At 37.8% G+C, this 25,615-nt stretch overlaps 1 protein-coding gene across 1 annotated transcript in view; it reads right to left on the bottom strand.

The window, feature by feature from the left end:
* Positions 1–25,615, bottom strand: part of ITFG1 (integrin alpha FG-GAP repeat containing 1) — a 72,122-nt gene that overhangs the window by 3,215 nt on the left and 43,292 nt on the right. The window contains exons 10-17 of the mRNA XM_048316633.1: positions 25,005–25,177; positions 17,690–17,840; positions 17,322–17,430; positions 14,703–14,746; positions 12,758–12,836; positions 3,420–3,544; positions 2,468–2,550; positions 732–849 (exon numbers count right to left, since the gene is read on the bottom strand). Of these exons, the coding sequence (XP_048172590.1) occupies positions 732–849; positions 2,468–2,550; positions 3,420–3,544; positions 12,758–12,836; positions 14,703–14,746; positions 17,322–17,430; positions 17,690–17,840; positions 25,005–25,177 (882 nt within the window). The remainder of the gene's footprint in view (positions 1–731; positions 850–2,467; positions 2,551–3,419; positions 3,545–12,757; positions 12,837–14,702; positions 14,747–17,321; positions 17,431–17,689; positions 17,841–25,004; positions 25,178–25,615) is intronic.

Genomic DNA, 25,615 nt, shown 5'->3' with positions numbered 1-25,615 from the left:
TAACAAACAGTGCTACCATGCCAGAATGTGCAGTAATTTTATCTGACAGCTAAGATTATGGTTTGGGTATGTAGTAACATTTATTGGCAACTCTGCCAGTTGGGTATGATTGTGAACTGAGCATAGTTAAGAAAAGTGGGAATGTATTTCTTTTGTGACATGAAAGGCCTCTTTCAAAATGCTTCTTCAAATCAATGGATTTCTATACCCTGCATGTATAATTCAGACCCACAGAGCAAAGCAGGCAATATGCACGATTGACTCCCTATACATTCCTGAATGCTAATTTCAGTGCAACCAGTAGAGAGAGATACACAAAAAAGACTTTCTCCTTATTTTTAGATTGCCAGTGGAACTCAAGGTAAGTAAATGAGTTTATGTTCCATTTCCCAAAACAGTTCTCCTTAAAGCTCCAAAATGGAAAGCTTAGATATGAAACAAAGATGTCTCATTTAAGTTGAAAATAACAGCTTAATGGAAAAAGGAAATGAAGAGCAACATGGACAAGCTTAAGTGTCTTAGAGCTTAAATAAAAATAATGCCAATTTTTAAACGTGTAGTAAATAATTAATAATAACACCTTTTGGGACTTAATTCAGTCTGTGTCAGAAATTATTATACTGTAGAAAAATAGTAAAAAAACCCCAAACCAATGTACAGGTCTTTAAAATATTAGGGAGTGCTAAATAGTATAGAAAATACACAGAAAATATTCTAGTAAATTAGCTTACCTTTTCTTGCCAGTGTAATATGCCAATTATTGCCAGGATGAAAACGCAGACACCAATTAAGGCTATAGCTGTTAGCAGTACAATGTTACTTGGGGTCAAATACAGCTTGGCACTCCAGCTACATAAAAGAACAAAATCCAAGGAAACATTAATACCCTTCATTAAGAAGCAGAAAACAGATTTAACTTACAAAGATGAAAAGAACCTGTTAGGGTAAGACAGGTGACAACTCGGTCTTACAGAAACAAGCAGCTCTACTTAAGAGACTGAAGCTTAATGATGTTTACTTGGAAATATATGGCTTAATATAACTATTTTTGAGTAATACCATGTCTAAGTACAATCTCTGTTTAACTTTTCATGAATGCTATGGATATCCTCAGGGAATGAGTTTTTTCTCATTAGGAGATTTATTTTCTGCCCTTGCCTAGGCCGAAGTAAAATGCATAAGGAAACCTTTCACAGGAATGCCTGGGGCCTGGGGCCATGGAGCAGCAGGAGGAAGTAAGCCTGAAAGATTTTTCCTCCACATAAGAAGCTCCTCTTGGACAGGCTCATGGGTCCAGTTCTCTTTGTCTGAAGTTTACAGGGACAACTGCAGTTCTAGACAACAAAACCAGTTGATTATAGCTGAAGATCAACAAAATTAAGCACTTTAGGGCTCCTGGAAAACATCCCTCAAATCACGTGGGGTTTTGAGGCCCAAGGAATCCCCTTTTTGTACTACAGGTTTCCTATCATGGGAAAGCTGTCAGCAGCAGGTTCTGTGTTGAGGCCTCTCAGGAAAACACCTATATTAAAAAAAAAAACAAAACCAAAAACTTTTATTATGAAATCTGATTTCTTCTGGGGATTCCATCCTCTGTTATTCTACAAGGTCCACAAACCCACTTTATACGAAAGTAAAAATAGTTTAAAGATACAATAACAGGAATTGTTTTGCATAGCACATACCTTTAAATACCTCAAGACTGTAACTTACTGTAAGACTGTTAATTTTCATCTGGCAGATGTTATTTCTGTGGTTGTTAATTAGCAACTCAAGCAGCACATCACTTCTCCACTGTTATTTGTTCTATAGTAAAATTAACTGCTGAACTGATGTCAGAATCATTTCTGCATGATAAATGCAACTGACCTCACTGGTAGATCAAGCGGCAAAACGCAGCTGGAATATTTGACTAATGTTTTCTCTAAAAGCAAAAAGAGAAACGTGCTCTCTTTCTGGGAGAAACATTTTAATTGCAAAGCGGATTCTGTGTTCAAGCTCTCGTGCAACCAACCCATTCACCTTCCCTTAAAGGAAAACATTCATTCCTGTAGCAACAGCTACTGCATTCAGAAGGGCTGAAGCAAAGCTTTTCTATGGAACCAGACTGAAATTGCATGTTTGGTGAAACAAAAATGCTTAATTCAACCATTACCATGCTTGTAATTTGTCACTGAGGATGTTGTTAAATCTAGCAAGTATGTTATTATTTACAGGAGTGGAGCTGGTAATACTTTTTGATTGTTTGTCTGAGCTGGTAATAGGTTTTGATTGTTTACGGGCACCATCTGAGAGGCTGTGTAAATACCTCAGCAGCATTCTCAGCTTCAGCTCAGAACTGACCCCCTGCCCTTGTTCTTCAGTAACTTTCTATACAAATAACTATTTCTAAACCTACACGTAATGCCTAATGTAAACTGTGTATTAATGTAATTTTGGGAAGTGCAAATGCAAATGATGACATTACCTTCGAGGAACATTGTGAGGATAGGGAATGACTATAAGCTGGGAGTTTGGTATGATAGCTGTCCATTCTTGTTTTCTTATGGACTGAAAGAAAAACAAAGGCTGTGTCAATTCTTAACAAAGCAACATACCTAAAAGCAAAGAAATTCTTTGTTGAAACGTACAAAAGGAGAAATAAAGAGTTGTAAGGTTTTTTAAAATTTTAAATATAAGTGATTAATCCCTTATCTTTTTATAAACCTGTTATTCTGAAAGCTCCAAAATGCTTTAAAATCCACCCCCCAAAATTAAAAAGCAGAATAACTATTGCTGACATGAAACACAGCATCTGCTTTAAAAGTACAAAGCAACAACATAACAGGGAAAGAAGAAAAGAACTGATTCTACAAAGGAGGCAGGCAAAGCAATTACCTAAATCAGAATTTGGCCAATTTGAGTACCTCACTTTTCAAAGTGGTACCATCAGATCTTTAAAGACTGAAAATGGTGAGGACCCCACTTTTATGTTTCACGCGAAGATTAGAGAATCACAGTAATCTCCCCCTTCCATGACACTGACCATGGTTTTATCACCAAGGCAGAAGGGATTACGTGAGTCCCAGCCTGGCCAGAGCAACCCCGGGAAAGCCCTACAGCTACTGCAGCCCAGAATAACTGAACCCTCAGACCTAATACCGATTTGCCCTACAAACAAGCACTACATACCTGTGCTAACATTTACAGACGGTTTCAGTCTTCTTTTGGTTTTATTTTGGCTTCAGAGCTTATACACTCCCCAAAAAACTGGGCAAACTGGTTCTTTTGGACAAACCTTTCAGTATGCAAACTTACTTCTTTGATATTCTTACTTCAGAAAATGAAAAAAGAAGTGTCCCAGCAGTATTCCCATCCAAAGTCTCTAAGGAAAGGTAGCACCATAAATATGAGCTTGACAATCTTAAATGTCAACCAACCTTTTCTCCTAAGGGACGAGGAATGCCAACGTACAAGTGGTCGAGGAAATTGGCGCTGCGGCCCAAGCCCAGCACGTTGTAGGGCAGCTGGAGAGCGTAATGTGCTGACTGGCTGAGCTGGCCAGCTGGAAGGAAAGCAGAAAGGAAGCACAAATAGGTATTTTAGGGGGAAAAAACCCTCAATGAATGAATGAATGAATGAATCAATCTCCAAACTACCAACTTGTTACACAAATACACATTCCTCAGTAACAAAAATGTTTAAAAAATTTTAACCAATTGCATGAGTATGTAATTCTTAAAGGCTCAATCCCACATTTCCAAACTACCTGTGAGCACTCACCTGGAGAAGAGCTTAAATGCTTTACATTTCTAGGTAGATAATTCTTTTGAGCATCATTCCTGTGTTAAACCGAATCTCCATTATTCGTTACAGGTTGAGAAGAAATCAACTATCTGCATTTATTTTTATATGATTAGTGTCAAGTCTCTCGCCCCACTGATTTACAAGATCAGACTCAACATGTGAAGGTTCACTTTAATTCTTGTCAATGTTAATCAGTAATTACTGTGTCACCAAATTAGCTAAGTAAATTCTCATGAACAAATTTTCAAAGAATAAATTAATTTAATGAAAACAGGATTGCAGTGATTGCAAGTTAATAATAATAATTAAAGGAGAAACTGTCGGTGGAAAATAAGACTCTTGGTTTCCTGAAAAGGCAGTGAGGAAACAGACAAGTGCTGCAGTTATCAACAAGTTCACTGGCATGCCACTTCCAAAGTATCCAGTATTCCATTTATATAAAAAAATCTTGTAATCTTTTAATTTCTGGCCAACAGATTCAGATTCTGTGTGGGTTCTTTGTTCTCTAGAAGCCACTTAGCAAGTGAGCAGGTTCCTCAGCAGGAATGGTATCAGCACCTCAAGAAGCACCGCAGTGAATGCAGCCTTCACCAGATTAACAGGAATGAGTTCAAGGGACACTTGACAACCACAAGTGGGTTTCTGTGACCAACAGAGACAGCTTTTCACGAGGATGTGGTTTAGTCAGTATTTTTAGAGCTTCAGATTTCTCTCTGCTTTGACCCCTAATATATTATGCCTGAAACTGGAAATTGTAAGTTAAACACCAAAATGCAACAGAATGTGAATTAAAGAACAGGAATCCAGGTTTTGTAATGAATTTACAGACAACCCTTTTTACCTCTCCACACTCCCATCCAAGGCTCAATTCAGGAGGCAGCACTTTACCTCAGCCTACCAGCTGTGGGCCAGACTGGTGACACCACATCCTGCACAGCTGTGGTGAACAGAGGGGCAGGAAAAACTCCTAACTGACCACCACCACTTCTTTGGCAAAGCCAAATACCCTTTCAAGAAAAACCAAACCCAACCTCCCATTCCTGGGTCCTGGAGATGGCCAGAAAGTGCAAGCATTGGTGACAACACAGCAGCACTTCACCAAGGGACAAAGACACGACACCCACTTCCAGAAGCAGCTCTTCAGCTCTTGTATGCTCCTCTGGGGACAAACTACTCCCTGTATTGCAGGCTGGTAATTCTGAACTCCTGCTCATTACAATGATTACTTCATGGTTCTGGTTTTTGTGATCCTCCCTGCCCCTACCAGCTTTTGAGGAAGCCACTTGCCATATGCTGTCAGGGATGTTTTGAAACAGGCCTGTTTAATCAGGAGGTAAATATTCTGTATTACTGTGGGTTTAGAATTATAATAATTTATTTTAAAAAGCAAGATAAACGTCAACTGAGATCTGAAAAATCAGCTTGATGCAGTTACCTTTTTATTAAGCTAAAATGCTATTAGTAAAAAGAAACAGTAACAGTCTTCCTAAAGATTATACACATTTTAGATTTACTTTTTCCCCACCCAGAACCATGTAATGAGCAAGCAGATGAGGAAATATTTAAGTTGGGTTTGTACTTTCAGGTCTCTATTGTGAGAAGAAGGTGTACTGTCCACATTGTTAGGTAAATTTCTGGATTACAGATGATGTGGCACAAAGCACTGACTGAGCAGCTTTTCTCTTTAACAACAGGGATTTTTCCAGTAACTTGAGATAACACAGAATAGGACAGCATAGGATTTGAGTCCTGAATCGGTTCCTGCCTTGCCACTGACTTCCCTAACATGATCTTGGCTAAACTGCTCAATCTCTAGGTGTCAACATTCAAATCTAAAATGGGAGTAATTCTCAAATTGCGTACTATCTGCAACCTCCAGTTACCAATATACAAGTAGTTGGCAAAGGTGGGTTTATTTAATTTGACTTCATTATAGAAACAAACCAGATGTGTTACTTGATCATGCTGCAACATAAAAAAGATTTTCTTTTAGAATTTGTTTCACTAATGCTGAATGCTGAAGGACTTTCCCCAAAAGAACAAGGTACTGTTGTAACATCAAAAAGCTTTTAGAATTACTTTTGAGTGAAATATTTAGGATCATGAGAAGACTGCAACTAAGATATTGCTTTTTTCTTTCATCTTACAAATGAAATGAATGTCAACTAAATTAAAGGGAATAAAAGAAAATGTCATATACTGTGTGCAGTCAGCCTTAAAGAGGTTAGAGAGTCACATAATGCAGCTAGAATTCTTAAAGCACTGCATAATTTCATGGCTACTAATGCTGGTTCTTGTGCCTACTAAGATAAGGATAATGAAATCTTACCTTCAGGATGTAAACAGATCATTTGCAAAGGTCAGAAAGGAATGTTTTCTTCTACACAGCAGGCAGAAAGTGTGCACATACTTATTTTTTTATTTGCCTTTAAAATGGGGACGTGTTAGCTAAGCAGGATGATAGCATGTAGAAGGTTCCAGTTTACACTAAAGCTGACTAAGCACACGAGAACTTTGAGACTCTTGCTTTCCTCACCCTATATCTATCATAAATTCTGTTTGATGCTTACTGAAAAGTTCCGTTTAGAATTGCAACCAAATAATTAAGAATGACAACTGCTCACCTGAGAAACATAAAAGCCCCGGACCAAGATGAAAAATAAAAAGAGAAATTACAGAGAGTACTGTCAACAGTTTATTGACATTATCTGAAGTTCCCAGTCACCAGTAAGTAATTTACTTAAGAAAATAATTCAAATTTAATTTCAATAGCAACCATAGCAATTTGCCCTCTTGTGAAACTACTCGTAACAGCTTTCTACTTGTTCTAAGAAAACTTGAAAATAGTTTTGCATCTTCCAGGGGGAAAGTGGGATTTATTTCTTACATTAAAATTGTTCTTTAGGTTTTTTGAAGTCAGTGTAGGCAAGATGGAAGAAGTGGCTGTTGCTTCACAGTTTGTTTTACTTCCTCAGTAGAACTGTTACTATAAACAAGAATTAAAAAACCTTCTCCTGACCATGCTACACATGGTTTTGTTTTTAATGCTGCTTTTAAGACTATTCAATACTATTGTCTTTTGCCTTAAGCTTCTCATTTCAAAAATGCTATTTAGAAGCACACAGATATCATGGGCTATAGTATTGGTACCAGTGGTGGTGTTCATATTCTCGTTTTAGATCGTAAGTCATTAAGTTTATTGCTTCAAAACACCTTGGGCAGAGTAAAATCCTCAACATTTTAGGACATGCTTTTCCATGGTTTCAGCCTGTCAGATATCAAATTTGTAAGAAAAAGCTAATGATGTTGGGCAGCTAACCTCAGAAGATTTTGCAGAGTTTGATATTCAGAATCCATTCTGGACCTTTTGGAATCAATCTCCTTACCTCTGAAGTCTGGCATATAAAATTGGAAGCAATTTGTATCATTAACCTTTCTAAAGTGTTGTCTGAAAACCAGAGCCATGTATTGTCTCTGACACATCCAGTACTTGTTCTTTTATACCTGAATTAAGTAATTTTCCTTCTGTTTCCATTATCCTGATATAAACTTGCTGAAAACCCAAGGGTAGCCTGTTCTACCCTGAGCTGAACTGAAATGTCCTCAACAGCTTATTTCAGGCTGAAGAGTTTAACTTTATGGGGAAAGTGGTTGCATTTACATGTAAAAGCAATGCTTTCTCTTGTTTAAACAGCACTGACAACATGTAATATTGGATTTAGGAACAGCCTCATTGAGCCTACAGAAATAGATGCACAATACTGATAGTGGTCAATCAGGTTAAATAAACTTATTTTGTGAAATAATAGAGCAGAACATGTGAGATCACACAGAACTGAAATATTAATGGAAAATCTGATTTCAACTCGTCGTTTTCTGAAGCATTCCTTGTAAGTTTTTTTATTATGCTTTTCTTAACAAAATATTATTTGCATTTAATTAGTCAATTAAAAGCCATTCTGAGCAATTCAAAATTCAGTAATACTATTTAGGATTCCAAAGTGTATCCTTTAGTCTCAGACTTGCATGTAAGTACCATCACCTACTTGAATACTGAGGTCAGCACATCAATGACTTTTTTTTATATAGATTAAACAAACATATGCATCCTAGAAAAAGTAAAAATTAGTCCAAAGCCTGCCATGCAGAAGTTGCATCGATTGCTGCATACCTGGGAACAACACACAGGCAAGAGCTGGAACAAGACAAAGGCAGTTCAAGATTTTGGTACAATCTCACAGTGACCGTGTGTCACTTCCCTGCACAGCTGAGACACTGCAGTGATGTCCACTCTGCAGCCATTACCAGTATTGGACTAAACTGCACTGAGTATTTCCCCAATTTTTGAAACTGGCAGCTCCTTATTTTATTTGAAAATATGCCAGAACCACTTACTGCAAGAGAAAGGGAAAATTTAACTGATAGTAATGAAAAACCCACGGACTATGCCTAAGAATTTATGAAGAAGCTTTCAGGAGAAGAACCCAAACTAACAAAAATGCAACAACTTCAAACTTGGAACCTTCATAGAAAGTTGGAGAAATTGATTTGCTTGGCTTTAGTTGAAAGCTTTACTCCAGTTCCTTTATTACTGCCTTTGGAGGTCACTGGTTGGAAAAAAATATAGTGGTCAAAGAATTATTTTTCTGCTTAAAATATGCAATGGTAACTTCAGTGTTCTAAGGGCTGGGGGTGTCTCCCTGCTTTCCCCAGCTGGCTGCCTCTTTTCCTTAGTCCACCTAACAGGAAATTCCAGATTGATGCAGTACACAGCTTCACCTTGCAACCTTTTCTGCAATACCTGGTTCTGGCGTACCAGCAGTAACATGGGAAAGGCAGTTCAAAGTGCACTCTTGGGACTTGGGACATCGATGATTGCTGTGCTGAAAACACTTGGGATACTTCTGCAAGCCCAAACTCCAAACCTGATGCATTTATATGAGAATATGTATTTTTATGAAAAATACCTTTACACCATAAAATTATAGAAATAAAATTGGTAACTCTTTAAAACCCCTCAAACAATGAAATTATCATATTGCTGATAGGCAGAAGCTGTGTCATTTGTAATGCCCAAATATCCAAGGTTTGGTAATATTGCAAGCAATATTACAAGTTAAAGTAAGATTTTTAAACAAAAGAGAGTTATACAGAAAAACATACTAGCAGGCAATTCCCACCTATAGCAACCAGAAAATCCCTCTTAATAGAATCCAGCTATTCAATTATTAAATTATTCCAGCTTGTTCCATGAATACACTTCTTTCTGTATAGTGGAATTCTACACAATGAACCTTGCAGTGTCAAATGGCCATTGAACATAAGCTTATTTTGCTTTTTTTTGGGTACATATTGCAACGTTTATGTTTAAATTCACGACTATAATAGCTGCTAGACATTTGTGTTCACCTCACAATTCAATTTAGTTAAACAGCAGGAGAACTCAATGCAACAACAGGGAAGAGTAAGCAGATTTCAAAAAACCAGAAGGGCACTAATTCACAGCATGTGAAAGGTCATTCTGCCATGGAAGGTTTAAAACAAAACAAAGCAAAACCAGCAAAATGAAAGGGCTCTGTAACGAGAACTGCAAAGGCCATCAGTCTACACAGCTTCACTCACACAGATGCTTAAACAAATTATGACTTGATCCATATGAGCCATTCAGGGAAGCTACTCTTGTCATCTTCCTATGGATATGGAGCTTTGAAGAAACCTGAAATATTTACTGCCCCTTGTTCCTGGCCCACAGAATGCATATGTTTGGTAGACACAAGCTGCAAGTATGAGCCTATTTATTTCAAACTCTATCAGCATATTTTTACTTCAGAAGAGACAATTCAGATGTGCATAGCACAGGCTGAAACACAGAAGGTATTCTCCCAATAAAAGCCTGGAAATGTCTATGTAGAGCTGAAAATCCTGGCTGACACTCATACTTAACTGTGGGAACTCCCTAAAAATAACAACTCCAAAAGAAAAGGGAGAAGGCAGTTTGCAGGACATGGATCAGAAAGCATGACTTAAATTTGAGTTTGTGTACTTCTCCCAGATTTACACTGGACCTGGTCTGATCTCAAGCATGAAATTCCTTAAATATTTGAAGAAGCTGTTGCAGTTGATTTTCCGCTCAGGAAGAGAAGGTCTGAGGAGATATTAACTGCAGATGTAAGGCCCAGAACTTCTCCATTCTAATGCCCATGTTGGCAATTGCTATTCCTTGTAGCTAATTTAACAGTATTTCTTGTAAGATTACAAGTGAGTTGAACGATGTGAAAAAAAGAGCACAGAATACATGCTAATTGTTATTCTGCTATCTTTTAACAACATACTGGAATGTTAATAGGAGACAGAACAATTCTAACAATGTTTTTAAGAAAACCCTCATAATTATGCAAATTTCCTGTAATTAAGGCTTGGCAGATCAAAGAACCTTTAAATGAATTAGATAAGGACAGCCATATGGGCCTTTTTATTTTACTATTTGCACAAATATTGCCTACATGAAAGATGCCATAACTCACAACTAAAGTCCTGCAGAATTTAGGAGATCAGAAGCAGAGTGAGGGCCATGGCTTTGACTACTTAGTGATTTACTTAAGCCCAGGGCTGGAGGGATAACTTCACGTGACTGGTTGCAGTGGTCCAGCCAACAACTGTTCCCCCACTGAGAGCAGCCATAAAGGCAACAAATAATAGCAGCTGGCTTTGGAGGGGGACACGAAAAGGGGATGGTGAATTTTGTTTTCATCAGAAAAAGAACTATGTTTTTACTCATGTTACCTCTTGGGAAAGGGATTAATTCTTTTAAAATTTTGATTAGCTCATTACACCTTTCAGATAATGAAAAGCTTCAAGTATGGATTGTCCCATAATATTATATAAGGAAGGCAAATAAGTTGATGAAAATTTGTTTTAAAATAGCATATTGATGCTAAATAAATAAAAACTTTATGTAGAAAAGATGTTTTGTAGGTTTATACATGGCCCAAAAATACCATGTGGGTTTGGTATTCCCTACCAGTACATAAGAAGTATGGCTTGATGATTTCTTGATAGTCAAATAGAAGAGGATTGTGATGTAATGGGCTGTTTTTCAAGACAACAATCTGTAGGCCAGTAATTCTAGTTAGAACATTTACTGAATCTTACACGTAACACTTGCAAGATAACAAAATCTAGCTACAAACTTAATGTAATACCCTCAGAAAACATGACTTTGAAAAGTTCTTGCAGGAATTATACAGACTCAAAAAAATCTATTAACTTAGTGTTGAGAAACTGATCAAAGACAGCATTAGAAAATTCCCTGTTGCAACACTGCTGGGGTCATAAATGCACTTGGAATTCATTACTGTTATTTCGTAATGTCAGAACAGAAAGGGAAATTCATCATGCCTGGACTCTGTTAGGTTTTTATTATGGTAAATATGGTAGCTGTGAAGGGAATATAGCAGTATTAAATCACATTTGATAACAGTTTCTTAGAGTAAGTTGTAAAAACACTGCATTTCTAGAAGAACTGCCCCCCCAAACCCAAACAAACAAACAAACAAACAAACAAAGCCACAACCAACCAACCTCAGCAAACCCTAAAAAAAATGTTTAAGAAAAATGCGTTTGCTTTTGTTCTTGGAAGAGAGAGGAAAAAAAAGGAAAATGATACATGAAATAGGTCCAAATTTTAAGCTTGTTTTATTCCACACAGTTGTAAGATGTGAGCATTGTTCCATGACACAGAGGAAGAAAAATATCTTTATTTAAGCATGTACAAGTACAGAAGTGCTAGGGTATCGAGATATGTTTTTGCAGCTATCTGGTTTGTATTTCAGGACATCTTCTTTCTCTTTAATTTTTTTCAGATGAAATTAAGTCCTGAGTACACTATTCATGGTGAGAGCATTGCTAGTGATTCAGACTGACCCAGGACCTTAACATGTTGGCATTTTCCCCCCTAAATTACTGCTTTTATGTAAGTTAGTGTTATACAGAATACTGTCTTCCCAGTGAACTACTGGAATGTTTTTCTTTTAAATCTGAGACTGGAGTGACAGATGCAGATGACTGCACTTACGGACCTTCATACTCTGATCATGTTCAGCTTTTGAGTTTCGGATTTTTTGCCTAAGCAAGAAGTGAGTCTATTATAAGTCCTAAGATTAACAGTCATAAATGAGACTAATAAACCACTTTGTACAGTCTCCTGCTTTTTCTAGGAGCCACTAGTACACACCTAGGAAGGCAGCATAAACCCCAGGATATTCTAACATCAGGCACTGCTTGTACCATGGCCTAATGGATTATTCTCTCTTTGGCTGCTTTGTTTTTGGACTCCTGAAAACTGTGGCATCTGCGCCATCTCAGGCCATTAAATCTTTAGTTACAATACAAGTTGCACCAAGCACTCCTTCCCCTTGATTTTGACCCTGTTACCTAATGATTGAGAACCTGTAGCTCCTGTATTACCTGAAAGGACACAGGCATTTCCTCTCCAGCTTCCTCAGGCTACTCAGAATTTGATTTTGTTAGCCACCAGTTGTAGTGAACAACTCCAGACAAATACATCCTGCGTGTAGTGTTACCCTGATCCTTTGTCATTTGGCTACTAGGATTGTATACAGGTATTTCAAGACCACTGCAGTCTCTTAAAACATAATTGCTTAGGAAGAAATTAGAAGCTTATGCTATTTCACAAACTGATGATATTTTACCCAAAAATTTTTCAGATACAGCCAACTGTTCAAACCTAACTGGCACAGGACAAATGAAAAAATAATGCAATTGCAATGTTTGTAATAAAAATGCAATCTGTAAAGAAGGAAGAGAACGGCAGGGGGTTTGGCACTGTAAACTGAAGGCACCATTGAAACCATTCCCATTTCCCTCTGTCACCTTTCCAACTCTTCAGGTTGCTGAGAAGCACATACACAGACAGACTGCCTTGGGTATTCTCACAGTGAGTTTCTCTTACCTGACCCATTTTTCAGGTACCCATTTGCATCTACAGTGGTGTACATGATGTAAGGACCAGGCTGATTAACTCCAAAGGGCTGCAAGGGATAAAAACCAAAGAAAAAGGAAGGCAAAATTTTAGGAACAGACAAAACTATAGTAATTAAACAGTAAACTGAAGAAAAATGTTTTTACATTAATAATTTATTTTTTATGTTTTAACTTCAGAATCTTGCAACTGTTTTGGTCATAGCATTATGTGGAAATCAGTTTTCAAAACCAGGGTAATCAGTTGGCTAAGTAATGTTTAGTTTCCCATGAAGAAAGCAATACTATTCAGTCATCTGGCAAAAGGTTTCCTTGGAAGCTACAGCTAAAATAAAAAACCCCTAAAAATTCAAAGAAATGACTGCATGTTCTGAAAAAGCAGAACTCATTCATACTGAGAAAATGCACTATCTTGATGGTATTTCTGAATTGAAAAATACTACACAAGTTCCATCTTTTTTATCATTATTTAGCGGTGTTTCATTTAATTCATGAAAGTGAACAGTTATGTGTTGAGTATTGGTATCTAATTTAAGCAGATTTTCTTGAGGAAGGAAATGTACATAAACATCAATATACGGTCATGAGGAAAAATAATAAAACCAAACATCCAAGGAAGTTGCGCATTACTGAGTGATGAACCATAACAAATGCACCTAAGTAGGAAGGGGTGGCGAAGGGAGAGGATGAGACACAACTACAAGAATAGATTTTAAAGAAATTTTTTGTTGTTTTTTTTTTTCCTAGCGCTGAATTCAAGATGATATTAAGGCATCAAATCCAGCAGAGAGCTTTCAAGTAAGTTACAGAAGAACACTAAAAGAGATGATGACGTTTCACACCATGCCTCAAAAAATAGTAAGTTTAAACCACAAGAGTAAGTGATAATGATGACAGATGAGATCAAAGCCTGAAAACAATAACTGATTAGAATGAAAAGTAAGGAAACCACAAAGGTGATGCTAATGCAGATCCATGAAAGATGAGGGAATAAGGTGAAATTTAGATTTTTTTTTTTTCCTACCACATAGCTGTCCTCTGGCATAATGTACCTTATGTTACTTTCTGACAGAGAACTCCTATTACAATGGAGGCAATAGTGTTTCAGTGATCTCAATAATGAAATGTTCACCAACATCTGCTGTGAAGATTTGCTTTTTAAACCCTCCATTTTTGTAATAAAGTTAATGATGCTACCAAACCTCATTATTTTATAACAGAAATTAAACCCCATGTCTTCAAAATAGTCTTGAAGCGAAGGTTAGCCCCATTTGAAGCAGTTTTTCTATTTTCAAGTCAAAATTAAATGTGAAATTTTTGCAGAGCTGAAGTGCTACTGCTGCCACTGATTCCTCCAAGTTCCTCTCTCAGGCCAACTTTCACTGTGAACATTGCTAAACAATTTGCTAATTGGAAGTTTGGTGGGTGAGTTGCAGGATCTCTGGAGATAAATAAAGTAATCTAAACAGAAAACAGCACATGTGTATGGACCTGTCCGCAGAACCATCAGAGCCCAGTGCACTTCCTTCCTTGGCTGTGCCCACTGCTGGAATTTAGCCAGAAGTGGCTCCATGGCTGGATCTGCCCCACTGTCAGTTTTGCCTGGACTTTCTAAGTGCCCACCAAGACGTGGCACAATTCACAGTTTGGGCACCCAAGTTCCTCTTGTCTCTGGTATATCCCGGCCCCCAGTGCCAGGTAACAAAGCTCCTGCACAATCACTCAGTTGATTCCAGCTCTAAGCAGCAGCTGCCCAAAGTTATGGGTCACACAGCAGCAGAAGTTGGCCAGTCATGATTTGGATTACACATTCTTCCAGTTGATAACTCTTTTAATATGCTGAAAGCTTTCAGTATAATTAGACTTCAGCTTATTTGAAGCTAAATACTAAACAAAGCCATAGTTATTACACTTACTGTTATTTTCCGAGGACAGTCATTAGAACAGAGGCCGCTGAGAACTGCAAGAACAAAAAGTGAGCTTGTTGTGTTTATGTTCCTAAACCATCTTAGAAGCACCACCTTTGAAATCTGGTGAAGTCTAGTGATAGTGTCAGGTAGCCATTAAAACACAAAGAAAACAAGTATCTTCTCTGTGATTTATGTTAATACATTTCCTAATCTGTTGGAAGCATACTTGGCAGAAATTCATCAGTCACTGTTTTATCCCACCTTACTGGTTAACCATCTGCAAAAGGACAGATTTGCCACTTAGAAAAATTCCAAATTAAAACATTTTTAAAATAGTGATCTATACATTTTATTCATTAGTCTTAATTTATAACCATTTAAAACACTGGCAGAGATTCAGCTTTACTGTTTTAAATGATAAAAACATAAAGGCTTTTCCTTCTATACAAGGCAAAATTTTGGAACTTGATTTAAAGCAATTCACAAAAGCTGTAACAAGCAAAAATCCCATTACCCACTTACTCTATTAATTCAAAAGTATTATAAGCAGATGTATATAATGCTAATTAATACCTAAAGCCCGTGACAGTTGTTCCAATTACTTGTTTAAAACTTACTAGTTCGAAAAATCAGTTATATTCAGAAATCTCTGTTGAAAACCTACACGAGGGACAGTGAAAGCCATCTGTTCTGTAAGCCAGGACATCCTGTCACACTGAGTATTAGAACAAAACAACAAAACCCACACACATACAATAATCTAAGGTCCATTCTGATGCAAAATCTGGGCTTCTAATGACAACAGTTTGGTTGAGCAGCAGGCCAGTAATGGGTATGGGCAGGGAAGAGAATACATACCAGGTACACAAGCCAGGGAAAAACATTACTTCTCCATGAATTATAGTATCCCAAAGCAAGTGTGGCAGACAAACAAGGAAGATTTGGACCAGATTTAAGGGCAGGTCATCCTAACCACCAGGAGTTTTTAAAAGCATTTTCCATCTTCTTTGAGGGTCCATAGAATCAAGGGTACAAAATGTTTGGGACTAGGGAAATACCAAAAGGCGCATGTAAGATGTTCACAGTCTGATTAGGAATCATTCCCTATGTGAGTCAGAAATGGCACTGCTCTAGCCAAGGAATTTTTCTAATAATTTGTGTGTGAATATCAACAACTGTCAAGATTCCTAAATTATCATTCTTCACTTGTGATTTAAAAATGTTGAAATTTCTAAATACAGTAAGAGCTAATATTTTATACAGTCCAAATCCCCCCAAGATCCGGACAGTTAAGATGAACATGTGGCAAAGTAGAATTTGAAGACTATATGTATCTACAATCAGACTTTTAAAGCTACAAGCTTATTTTATCTGTTACACATAGGTGAGTATGCAAATGAAACCAACTCTCCCCATTTTGATGCAAAAGGCCACACTGAAATTTGCTGTTCAGTTTCACTCCTGGAACAAATTACCTGACCAAGTACATTTGACATCAGTTATAATGAACAAAGCTGCTCTCATTTGCCAAATAAGTGAACACAATGCATTTATTGATACACTAACTCACACAAAGCACATTTTGTTAGAAATACCTTCCCCTGTATCACAGTAAAAATATTTTTAGACACTCATTAATTCCCATTTCCTGGGGTTTCTACGCAAAAATACTCACACCCTAAAAGGGTGCTAAAAAAAGGCTTGCCCCAGTTTTTAAGATAGATTTACACAGAGTGAATCAAAAAGCATGTTGCAAATTACTCCCTTCCCCATTAAAATATCACACAATTATTATTCTGATATGGCTTTGTGAAGTGTAAGATTTTTCCAGAGGATCTTCTGCATCCTTTTGTGAATTACTCTACAGATATATGGTATTATTTAAAAGAAGGCTTCCATCAATATGATAAATTATTAAACACTATCACGATGAGAACAGAGCTCAAGCTGTGGACAAAGTAATAATTGCATCAGCCCCCAGCAGTAGCTGCAGTTCTGTTCTCTTATGGTGTGCAGAATGTATGCTCCAGAGGATTGGATGCATTTAAGTAACGTGAAGGCAAATACAATTTTTGAAGGTGAACCTCTGGTTGTTGCTACTGAGCTTTGTCTTCATAGGCTCCCATACAGCCTCATTTTTCACTCATTCGCGAAGAGTCAAGGAAGACAGACAAGGAATGAGCTCAAAGCTCAACACCTTTGCAGTTGAAGAGCACAGTAGGGCATGCAGTTTAAAAACCTAATTATGAACATCCTAATCTAACTCAAGCCTTTTAAACCAACTCTCATTAATTCACATACCTTGGCCGTGTTTATGGCCACTCTGTGCTCTCAGGGTAAGATTTGGGCTGGAAACACAGAACTGACTCCCACAGGGGTGCAAAGTGACCCTCAGAACAGACCATGCAGTGTAAGCAAATCACACTACACCAGAGGCTCTGAAATTAAACCAGCCTGTTTTGAAGGCGATTCTGCATCATTCCCACATGACACATGCACCAACTCCAGCAAAGCAGGCTCAATATGGCAGAGGTACAGAACTTTACCATAATGTTTTCATATGCAAAGGTTCAAATATTCACATTCTTCTCAACATCCCATTTTGATTACGTATTGATAACTTACCAATAACTTTAACAAAATAGGCATCTGCTTCGAAGTTATTTTTCAATGTATGGATAGCAAAGTCCTTGTTGGAGTAGCCTTTGCTTAGCACAATGATATCCAAGATTCCCTAGAGGGAAAAAAATCCCAAGTTTACATTAGAATACTTATTTACTCTTGAAAAAAAATGCTGTGCAGCAAAGTTTACACTTTCACTATTTATTTTAATATCTTCCAAACATTATGAATATAATCCTAATCAATTTGGGACAGAAAGGGCCATCCACAGCTAAGCAGGACAACCCAAGGCTGCCAAGGTTTGTGCAGGGCACAGGCACAGGCACAGGCACACTCAGACCCTGTTTGCTGGGGTGAGGAGCTGCACTTACATCCTCATAGATGTCAAAGAAGGTCGCTACCACGGCATCTTTGATCTGATTGAGATCCGAGAGCTCCCAGAACACCTTGAACATGCGCCGCACGCTCTTGCAGCTCACGTTGTTGCACGGGACATTTTCTAGTAAAAATGCTTGTTGATTGCTGTAAAACATATATATAAAAATATATAAACTAACTTACTCGAGATAAAGTCTAAATTATAGATATTTTAAAAATATTGTAATTAAATAGTTTAAGTGCTCTAGAGTTTAATGTAATAAAAACAAAGATAGCAGCCACTGGGTGCTTGAAAAATCCGTAAGTACTTACAGGAACATTACAGACAGAATCACAATCATTGTCATGACTGACTTAAAACAATGAATACACTAAATAAATAGATTGAAATCAACAGGAATAACTTAATTAACCATCCAGTCAAGGACTGAACATATCCTTACATTATTCTGAAAAAAGTACAAGTGAATTTATCTGCCATTTTTCTTAATCCCCTTCACAGTCCTTCAGCTTAAACACTATTTAAAACATGTCCATGCTTTTCCATTATTTCATGACAGCTTCTTCCCATCCCAGCTCCATTAATACTTTTTCTTACACACTGCATATTTTACATATATTTAATATTAAATCAAATCTCTATTTGTATGTTTTCCACTGTTACAAGCAAAATATAAAACACAAACCTCAACCTAGTAGTGCAGTAAAAATAGGGCAAGACAAACCAAATTGGGCACTTGCTGACATCTAACACAAAGACAGGCTGCAATACTAAACAAGAAACATAGAAACTATGCAGAGTACCAGAGCTAGTGTAGAAAAATCTCCCTTCTGGAGAGTATCCAATAGGTGCCTGTGGGTCAGTGGGAGACTGACACTTTATTGCACTCTGAGTTCCTACAGGAGACACAAGGTTCCCACTCTCCCTGATAATGTATCAATGCTTCTGGAATGGGAAAACCTCACACTTTGCCAACCTGAGTCCAACTCTTCAGGCAGGTTTGTATCCTGGGAGCCTGCTAGAATCCTTCACTGCCTCGGCAATGGAAACAGATGAAGTTTCCTCCTCTCCTTCTGCGGGCAGAGCCAGGAGCCAGAGCAGTGTTCTGTAAAGGCAGCTCAGCTGTCAGAGCCCAGGGCAACAGCCAGAACCACGTCCTCAGTGTGACCCTGAACACGCTGCTGGCTGTGTGGGGACAGAGAGGTGCTTTCTGTGTCTCAGCAGCATCCAGGATGCACAGGCACACAAAGGCACTTCTCCTTAGGGAAACCACTGAATTAACGTATGGCCAAAAGGAAATGAGGTCATCTGCAATATTTAATGTGTTGCGTTATCTGTATCTGAGAACTCATAATCACAACGTGAAATTCTTAAGTGCTCACATTCATTTCATGTACTACCTAAGTATCATATCAGAACAGCCAACTACAAGACAAGGTGACAAGCTGAGCTAAGCAGATTGTTTCAATTTCTCTTTTTCCTCATCTCAACATAGCTATTTAAAATTTGGACAAACTTTTACAAAGATTCTTTCCGTTCAGATTTTTTTAATTGTCAGAAGTTACTTAGATGATAATTATTTAAAAGACAAATGTCAGGTTTGCATTACACTCTGCACACTGCTCAAGTCTAAACTAGAAGCCTTGTTAATGAATAGACAAAAGAAGTTTATTTACTACAGGAACCTTTTTTATTTTCTTTCCTTGCAACTGAGAAAAAAGGAAAACATTAATCAAAGTGCCACTGAGTATGGAAATGCCACGTTCCTTCACTCTTCTGTATCTACAAGAGAAACATAAGACAAACAGCAGGAAGAAAAAAGCAAACTCAAACCCTAAACAGATGCTGAAAACCCAAGAAGTGCACTGTAGGAGAGCTCTCTTGTAGAGGAAATTAATTAATTCATAGATGTAGCATCCCCTGTCCCATATGCTGCATCTCAGCCTGCGAGGAAGAAATGTTGCTGTGCAGGCCATGCTGCAGCAACAGGGAGTTCGAGGCCCTGACTGTCATCAGACGGGAGAGAATGAGCTGTTCTCTGCCTCCTCAGCTGCTCAGGTAGTTCCTGGGAGACATCTGGATTTGGCCTGTGAGCTGCCAGTTGAATCCTTACATGATTTAGGCCTGTCATACAAAAGCAGCTCTAGAATCCAAGTATCTACTTCCATGTTTCATTTCTGCTAGATAAATAAGTGCAAGCTTATGACCTGTTATTTTGAACCAAATTTTGAAGATTTCCCATTAGAAAGAATCTCCCTGTAACAAAGATAATCATCCGCATCCTTAAAATGACAAAGCAATGTCCTTGAAAGCCTATAAAGGAAGACATTTCGGTAATGGTAAAATGTAAAAAATCAATGCTGAAGTGCTCTACAAACGTGTAACAGTCAATACCAAACAATTCAGCTTCAATGCTACAAGAGACAGAGCACAAGAACTCTGAACTAAAACCAGCCTATTGCCCCTAACATACCATTTGCAGCACTTCAAATATTGAGCTATATGCACCAATACACAGCTGCAGCTTAATCATTCACTACCTACGTAACTTTATTCCAAGTATGTTATATGCCAGTTTGGAACCTTCTGACCAAAGTCATCTGTGCAGGAAAGGTAGATTTAATAAGGCTGAATAACTATAAGTAAGGCTTAACACCAAAAAAGACTGAAGACTTATCTCAGTTTTAATTTAACACATTCCTTTGCAATTAGAATTAATTATTTACTGCTAATTTCATACATCTCTCATGCTGTCAGTTTTAGGCTAGTTCATTTACAGTAATACCAGGGACATCTAAATTATCAATATCTTACTCCAGACATTCAGAATAACTGAATTTGCCTCTGGTTTTTTTAGATTTTCTCAATTACAAGGTGCTCATCAATCCTTCCTTTAAAAGAAGTTCTGTAGCCAGCCTTCCTTTTGACAAGTGGCAACTAATAATGATTTAGGAAGAGATAATTTGGTCAAATAAGTCCTTCCATATAAAGGATTAATACATATACATTAATTTCAAACTGAGCATGAACACCTAGAAAACTTTCTAGAAGTCTATCGTACTTAAAAGTTTTTTATTCAACTTTCCATATCCAGCTGTTTATATCCAAGTTTCAGTCTTTACTGCTATCACCAGCGTCAGGAGAAAAGTATTGCCAACTTGACCATGAAAAACATTCCCTTTGAATAAAAATGGATTTGAAAGACTTAGGATTACATATTTGCAATGCAAGATGCCAATTACTAGCATCTAATTGGAAACAACAGTTAAACAAAATTTGTTTCATCTAAGTAGATGGGAGAAAGATAGATGTTTATAAACTCACATGCAGTACTTACACTTCCAATGTCACCAGAGTCAATTTAAAATCAGCATGTGAAAAAATGAATTCATTTAGGTAAGATAGGAGGTATAGCTGAACCAATTACTAACTATTGATAAAATCCCTTCACCTATTATTATTCTATATACACACACAATTTCTAATACAGAATTCATGTATGTATCTACCCTGAAGAAAAACCTGTGGACTTGAATTCTAATGTGCAGGTTTCTAACTCAAGTCAAAAGTTAAAAGAATTCAGACTGAACAGACAAATATGTGAGGACCTACAGTGCATTTAGCACCTTCACCTGCTGTAATTCATTGAGTCTTAATAAAGGCTCAAAAGGTTCAAACCCCCACAACACCTGCAACCACAAATGACATTCCTTTTTTGCTGTTGGTAAGGAATGGCTCCACACTGTCGGAATAGTACACACTGTAATTTGAAATCAAGGGGTTATGGTGATGCCATGATGATTTTTACCTTTTCTTTTATACCCCTTTTATATACCTTTCTATAACTTTTTTATCTTTAGTGGTTTTTAGCTTACATTCTTAAACTTATTTGTCAAGCTAGGAGACTAAACATCTTAGAAACTTCATAGTTAGGGATCTGAAAGCCCCAGACCCCAATGTCCTCTCCAGAACACATTTTGTAAAACTAAGATAGAACCATCCAGGGGAAGGTTCCTTGGGGTGGGGGGCTCACTCAAGCCTCTCATTGGGGAATTTTTCATAGATATGCTAATTAGTAAGACCTATAATGTTACACCTGATCTATCAGGAGTGTGCATTGCAGTGTGCATTTTGGCACGTTCCACCTGGATGTAGTGCACCTAAGGATCCTTAAAATAAATACAGAGGTAAAATCCCTTTTTCTCTTCTAACCATGTTTAATTCTTGATTTTAAGACCAGGAAAAGGCATCAATAGCAGGAGATGAAACAGCAGAGTCTTACAACAGTTCTGACAATACCTGAAGCTATTGACCATTTTCCTGGCGTGCCCACTGGGCAGGACAGTCAATCAACCTTATACCCAACTATGGTATCTTTATTTCAGTCTTTTGTAGGGATTTGTAAGGATTTGATCTGAAAGTACTTTCCTGAATTGTGATGGAAGTATATAATTGATTTTAATCCTTTTCTTCCATTTTCATGTATTGGTATACTTTCAGATGAACAAAATTGTTTCTGCCTGCTTTAATTTCTTCATGTTACAGGCAGCAAGTAAAAACCAGGCTTCCTAAATGATAGCACAGATTGAGGTCAAGAGTTTACAAAAATGCTTTTATCATTTAATCACAGTAATCAATCACTGAAATTAGATCTCTAGATATAGCATGAAAGGCTTCAGAGAAAGAAATAAACAGCTTGATCCAGAAGTGTTTAAAATCCATTAAATAAGGTTTTCATTTTAATTTGCTCTAATTTAAGGACAGCTTTTAATTTAATTCCCACACTGTTTTAATTCTCTCCAATCAGTGATCCAGTTGCACATTTTAAAAGGAAGTATTTGCTTAAGTCTCTCAGAACCAATGAATTAATATTGAATGGGACATTTCATAGTGAGTGCAAAAAAAAGTGACTTTCGTTCCCATCCCAAACTACAAAGCATGTTTCCATTACTTTTCTGTAAATACTGGATATATACAATGTTAACATGCAATGGTATTTCTTCATTTTTAGGTTACTTACTTTGTTTTTGCCAGAATTCCTCAATTTTCTGAACCTCCTTTTTTTAATAGCTTGTCACATCATCTGCCAGTACCTTCAGTCCTTATGCCCTACTGTGTCACTCAACTTTGATGTCGAGTTTAAAAATAGTTTTGAATGCACTCAATTGAATAAGCAAACAAATTCAGAAGCAAGGAGAATAAAAGTGTATCACAGTAGTTCATTGCAACAAGACATATGTGACTTCTGAGCTTCGACTGGAGTAACTATTTACAAACACTTTAATGATTTTACATGATACTACATTGCAGTAAATTATACACCAGCCAGAGGACAGAAGCTCCTAAGACCCTTAAAAGTTAAAACAGCTTCAAGTACATTTCTGAACTCCATAAATCTTCATGCAGCCCTTCTGAAGTGCACCAGCTATCAGCATACACGATAGTACAGCTCAAAACACAGGATTTCTGAGGCTTAAGCAAAAGCAAAGACAGCAACTTTACAGTTTCTATGTCACCGTGTTCCTTTGGCAAAAGGAAGGCTGGTTCTAGTTTGCTCTCTAGACTGTCTGCAGTCTTTATTCAATGACTGCTGAACAGAAGATGCAAAGTCCTAGCTGAGGAAAGTCTGGAGTCAAACACCTGACATTCAGGGCCTGAGTGCTTTAACTTTGCCTGGCAAGTTCTGGGCAGTAACAGCATCACCTCCTTCTTGTCTGCCGTGTCTGAATAGAAACAGCTGCTCTGCTGTTATTTTAAGGCTCAGAGGTACAGACAGAGCTCAGCTGCTCACAGCCTTGTCATGAATCACATCACGTAGGCTGAATACAGGCACGCTACTCTTCAAACTAGGTCATTTTTAGGTGTGTCACTATCTGAAGAACTCTAACACAAAAATGTCAGTGGGTGACTCATGTTTAGGCAACCACTAGAAGACCTGAATTGACTTCTTGGACTTCAGCACCAAATTCTCTTACTGTCTGAAGCATCAAAGTGAGCTCCTCACTTGTTTTCCTTACTGAGTATTCATTTGAATTGTGAACCGGCACCCAAGCTCATCCAAAACACCACGTAAAGGAAGATAACAAATACATCTGTATGAGACACTTACTCTGCTTTGTAATGCATTAGTGCAAGTATTTGTCAAGTAAGGAAGACATTAAGACTCCACAAAGTATGCGTTAAAATACCTCTTACAAGTGATGACATGAAGAAAAAGGGAATAGCACAGATAATCTTCCATCTCTGCAGATGCTGGCAGAGTCAGTTGTGCAGCACAGACAGACTGCAGGATACGTGCACATATCCTGTCTGTACTGAGGTTCACTGACACCATGGTCTCTAGGGCTCTCCGTTTTTCTCCGAAGCGAACAAGCCTATTCATCATCCCTACTGTCAAGCAAAAGCATGTTCACATGCAAACGTGCTGTACACTTCAAGGTAAAGATAAGGACATGCCAGCAGCAGCATCCCCAGGTGCCAGGTGAGAGCTGCCCACAGGCTGCTCCGTTGCGATCAGCCGGCTGCGTTTATCCGGCAGCACGTGCGGAGCAGCTCGGGAATGCACCTACTCAGGTCAGCTCTTACATGGATCACTGACTCCTCTGTGTACAACAGTCTCCCTGTGAGCATCCCCACATGCCCTCTCCTACCTAGCACCAGATGGTAGCAACAGAAAGTATTGGGAAAGCAAGCAAGGAGGAAAAAAAATTTAAAAAAGGAGGATGAGAAGATTATGCTGAAAAATTTAATACGAAGGGTTAGAAGTTTCTTTTTTAGGGGGGTTGGGGTACGTGTGTTATTTATTTTCAGTTAGACTTGGACAGTAAAAAAAATCACTGGTAAATTCCTGGTTCTCAAAAAGGGCAAACCACTATTGCATTTTTCAGCAGAGTCACCAGTCAGTGCTCACTCCATGTGACAGCACGGAACAGGTTCCCCAGCTCTCAGCAGCCTGGTGTGACTAGTCAGAACTGACAGCTGAAGTCAGGAATTTACAGAAGATTATTTGGGAAAGGAAAGGGAGAGAATCAGCCCCTGAGCTCTGGGAGGAGTGCCTAAAATGCTGCCTCATACTCCAGTCCCTGATGCAATTCCCCACCCAGAGTCCCAGTTTAAGCCTATGTAATCATGCATTCTGAATGTAGCATGAAAAATGCACACTTTTGTTCAAAGGGAAACAGTTAGCAGAGATCAAAAGTCTTGTTCACTGGATAAAATGGATGAGATGCACTGAAGTTAGTAATTTCTATCACTGACGATTGAACATTAATCTGATAGCTTTATTTCTAAGTTTGCATATACTCTACCTTCCAGAAGTGTTCTTTAGTATAGCAAGTGCATCTGGGTATCCATCCATATTGTAATCTCCAATATGAAGTGTAATTGGAAATGAAATTTCTGTTGAAGATTTGTCATTTTGATATGGTACAAAGCCCCAGACAGTGTCTTTATTTCTGAAGTCTTGCAAGACTGGAATCCACTGTAAAACAAAACAAAAAAAACCCAGCAAGGTAAATAAATCCATTTTATTTACTTAAACAATGTAATTCTATTTAAAACAGCTGCCACTTCTTCACTTCATCAGGATTCTTAACCACTTACAAATAAGGATTATTTCCTAACTCTGTCACCAAATGAAAAAAATAATTTGAAGTATTTCTGATGCACTCAGTTATTCCAGAACAGGAAAATATAGTTAAGGTTGTAAGAATACAACCAGCATATGGGGACATTCACGAACCCCTTAACTGAAATTCACGCTTGCCTGGAATTTATACAAATCTTTAAGTGTAGGTAAACCCAAACCATCAGGGCCATGAGATCCTGAGTCTCATTTTTTCCCCTGGAATTGCAAGGCAATGCAATAGACATCGTAACACTGGAGGATGGATGCAGCCTCTTTAGGTTTGTGGCCAAC

This window comes from Corvus hawaiiensis, chromosome 12, assembly GCF_020740725.1.
Source record: "Corvus hawaiiensis isolate bCorHaw1 chromosome 12, bCorHaw1.pri.cur, whole genome shotgun sequence".
Classification (NCBI taxonomy): Eukaryota; Metazoa; Chordata; class Aves; order Passeriformes; family Corvidae; genus Corvus; species Corvus hawaiiensis.
The sequence above is the reverse complement of the archived record's forward strand: the minus strand, read 5'-3'. Positions and strand labels throughout refer to the sequence as shown.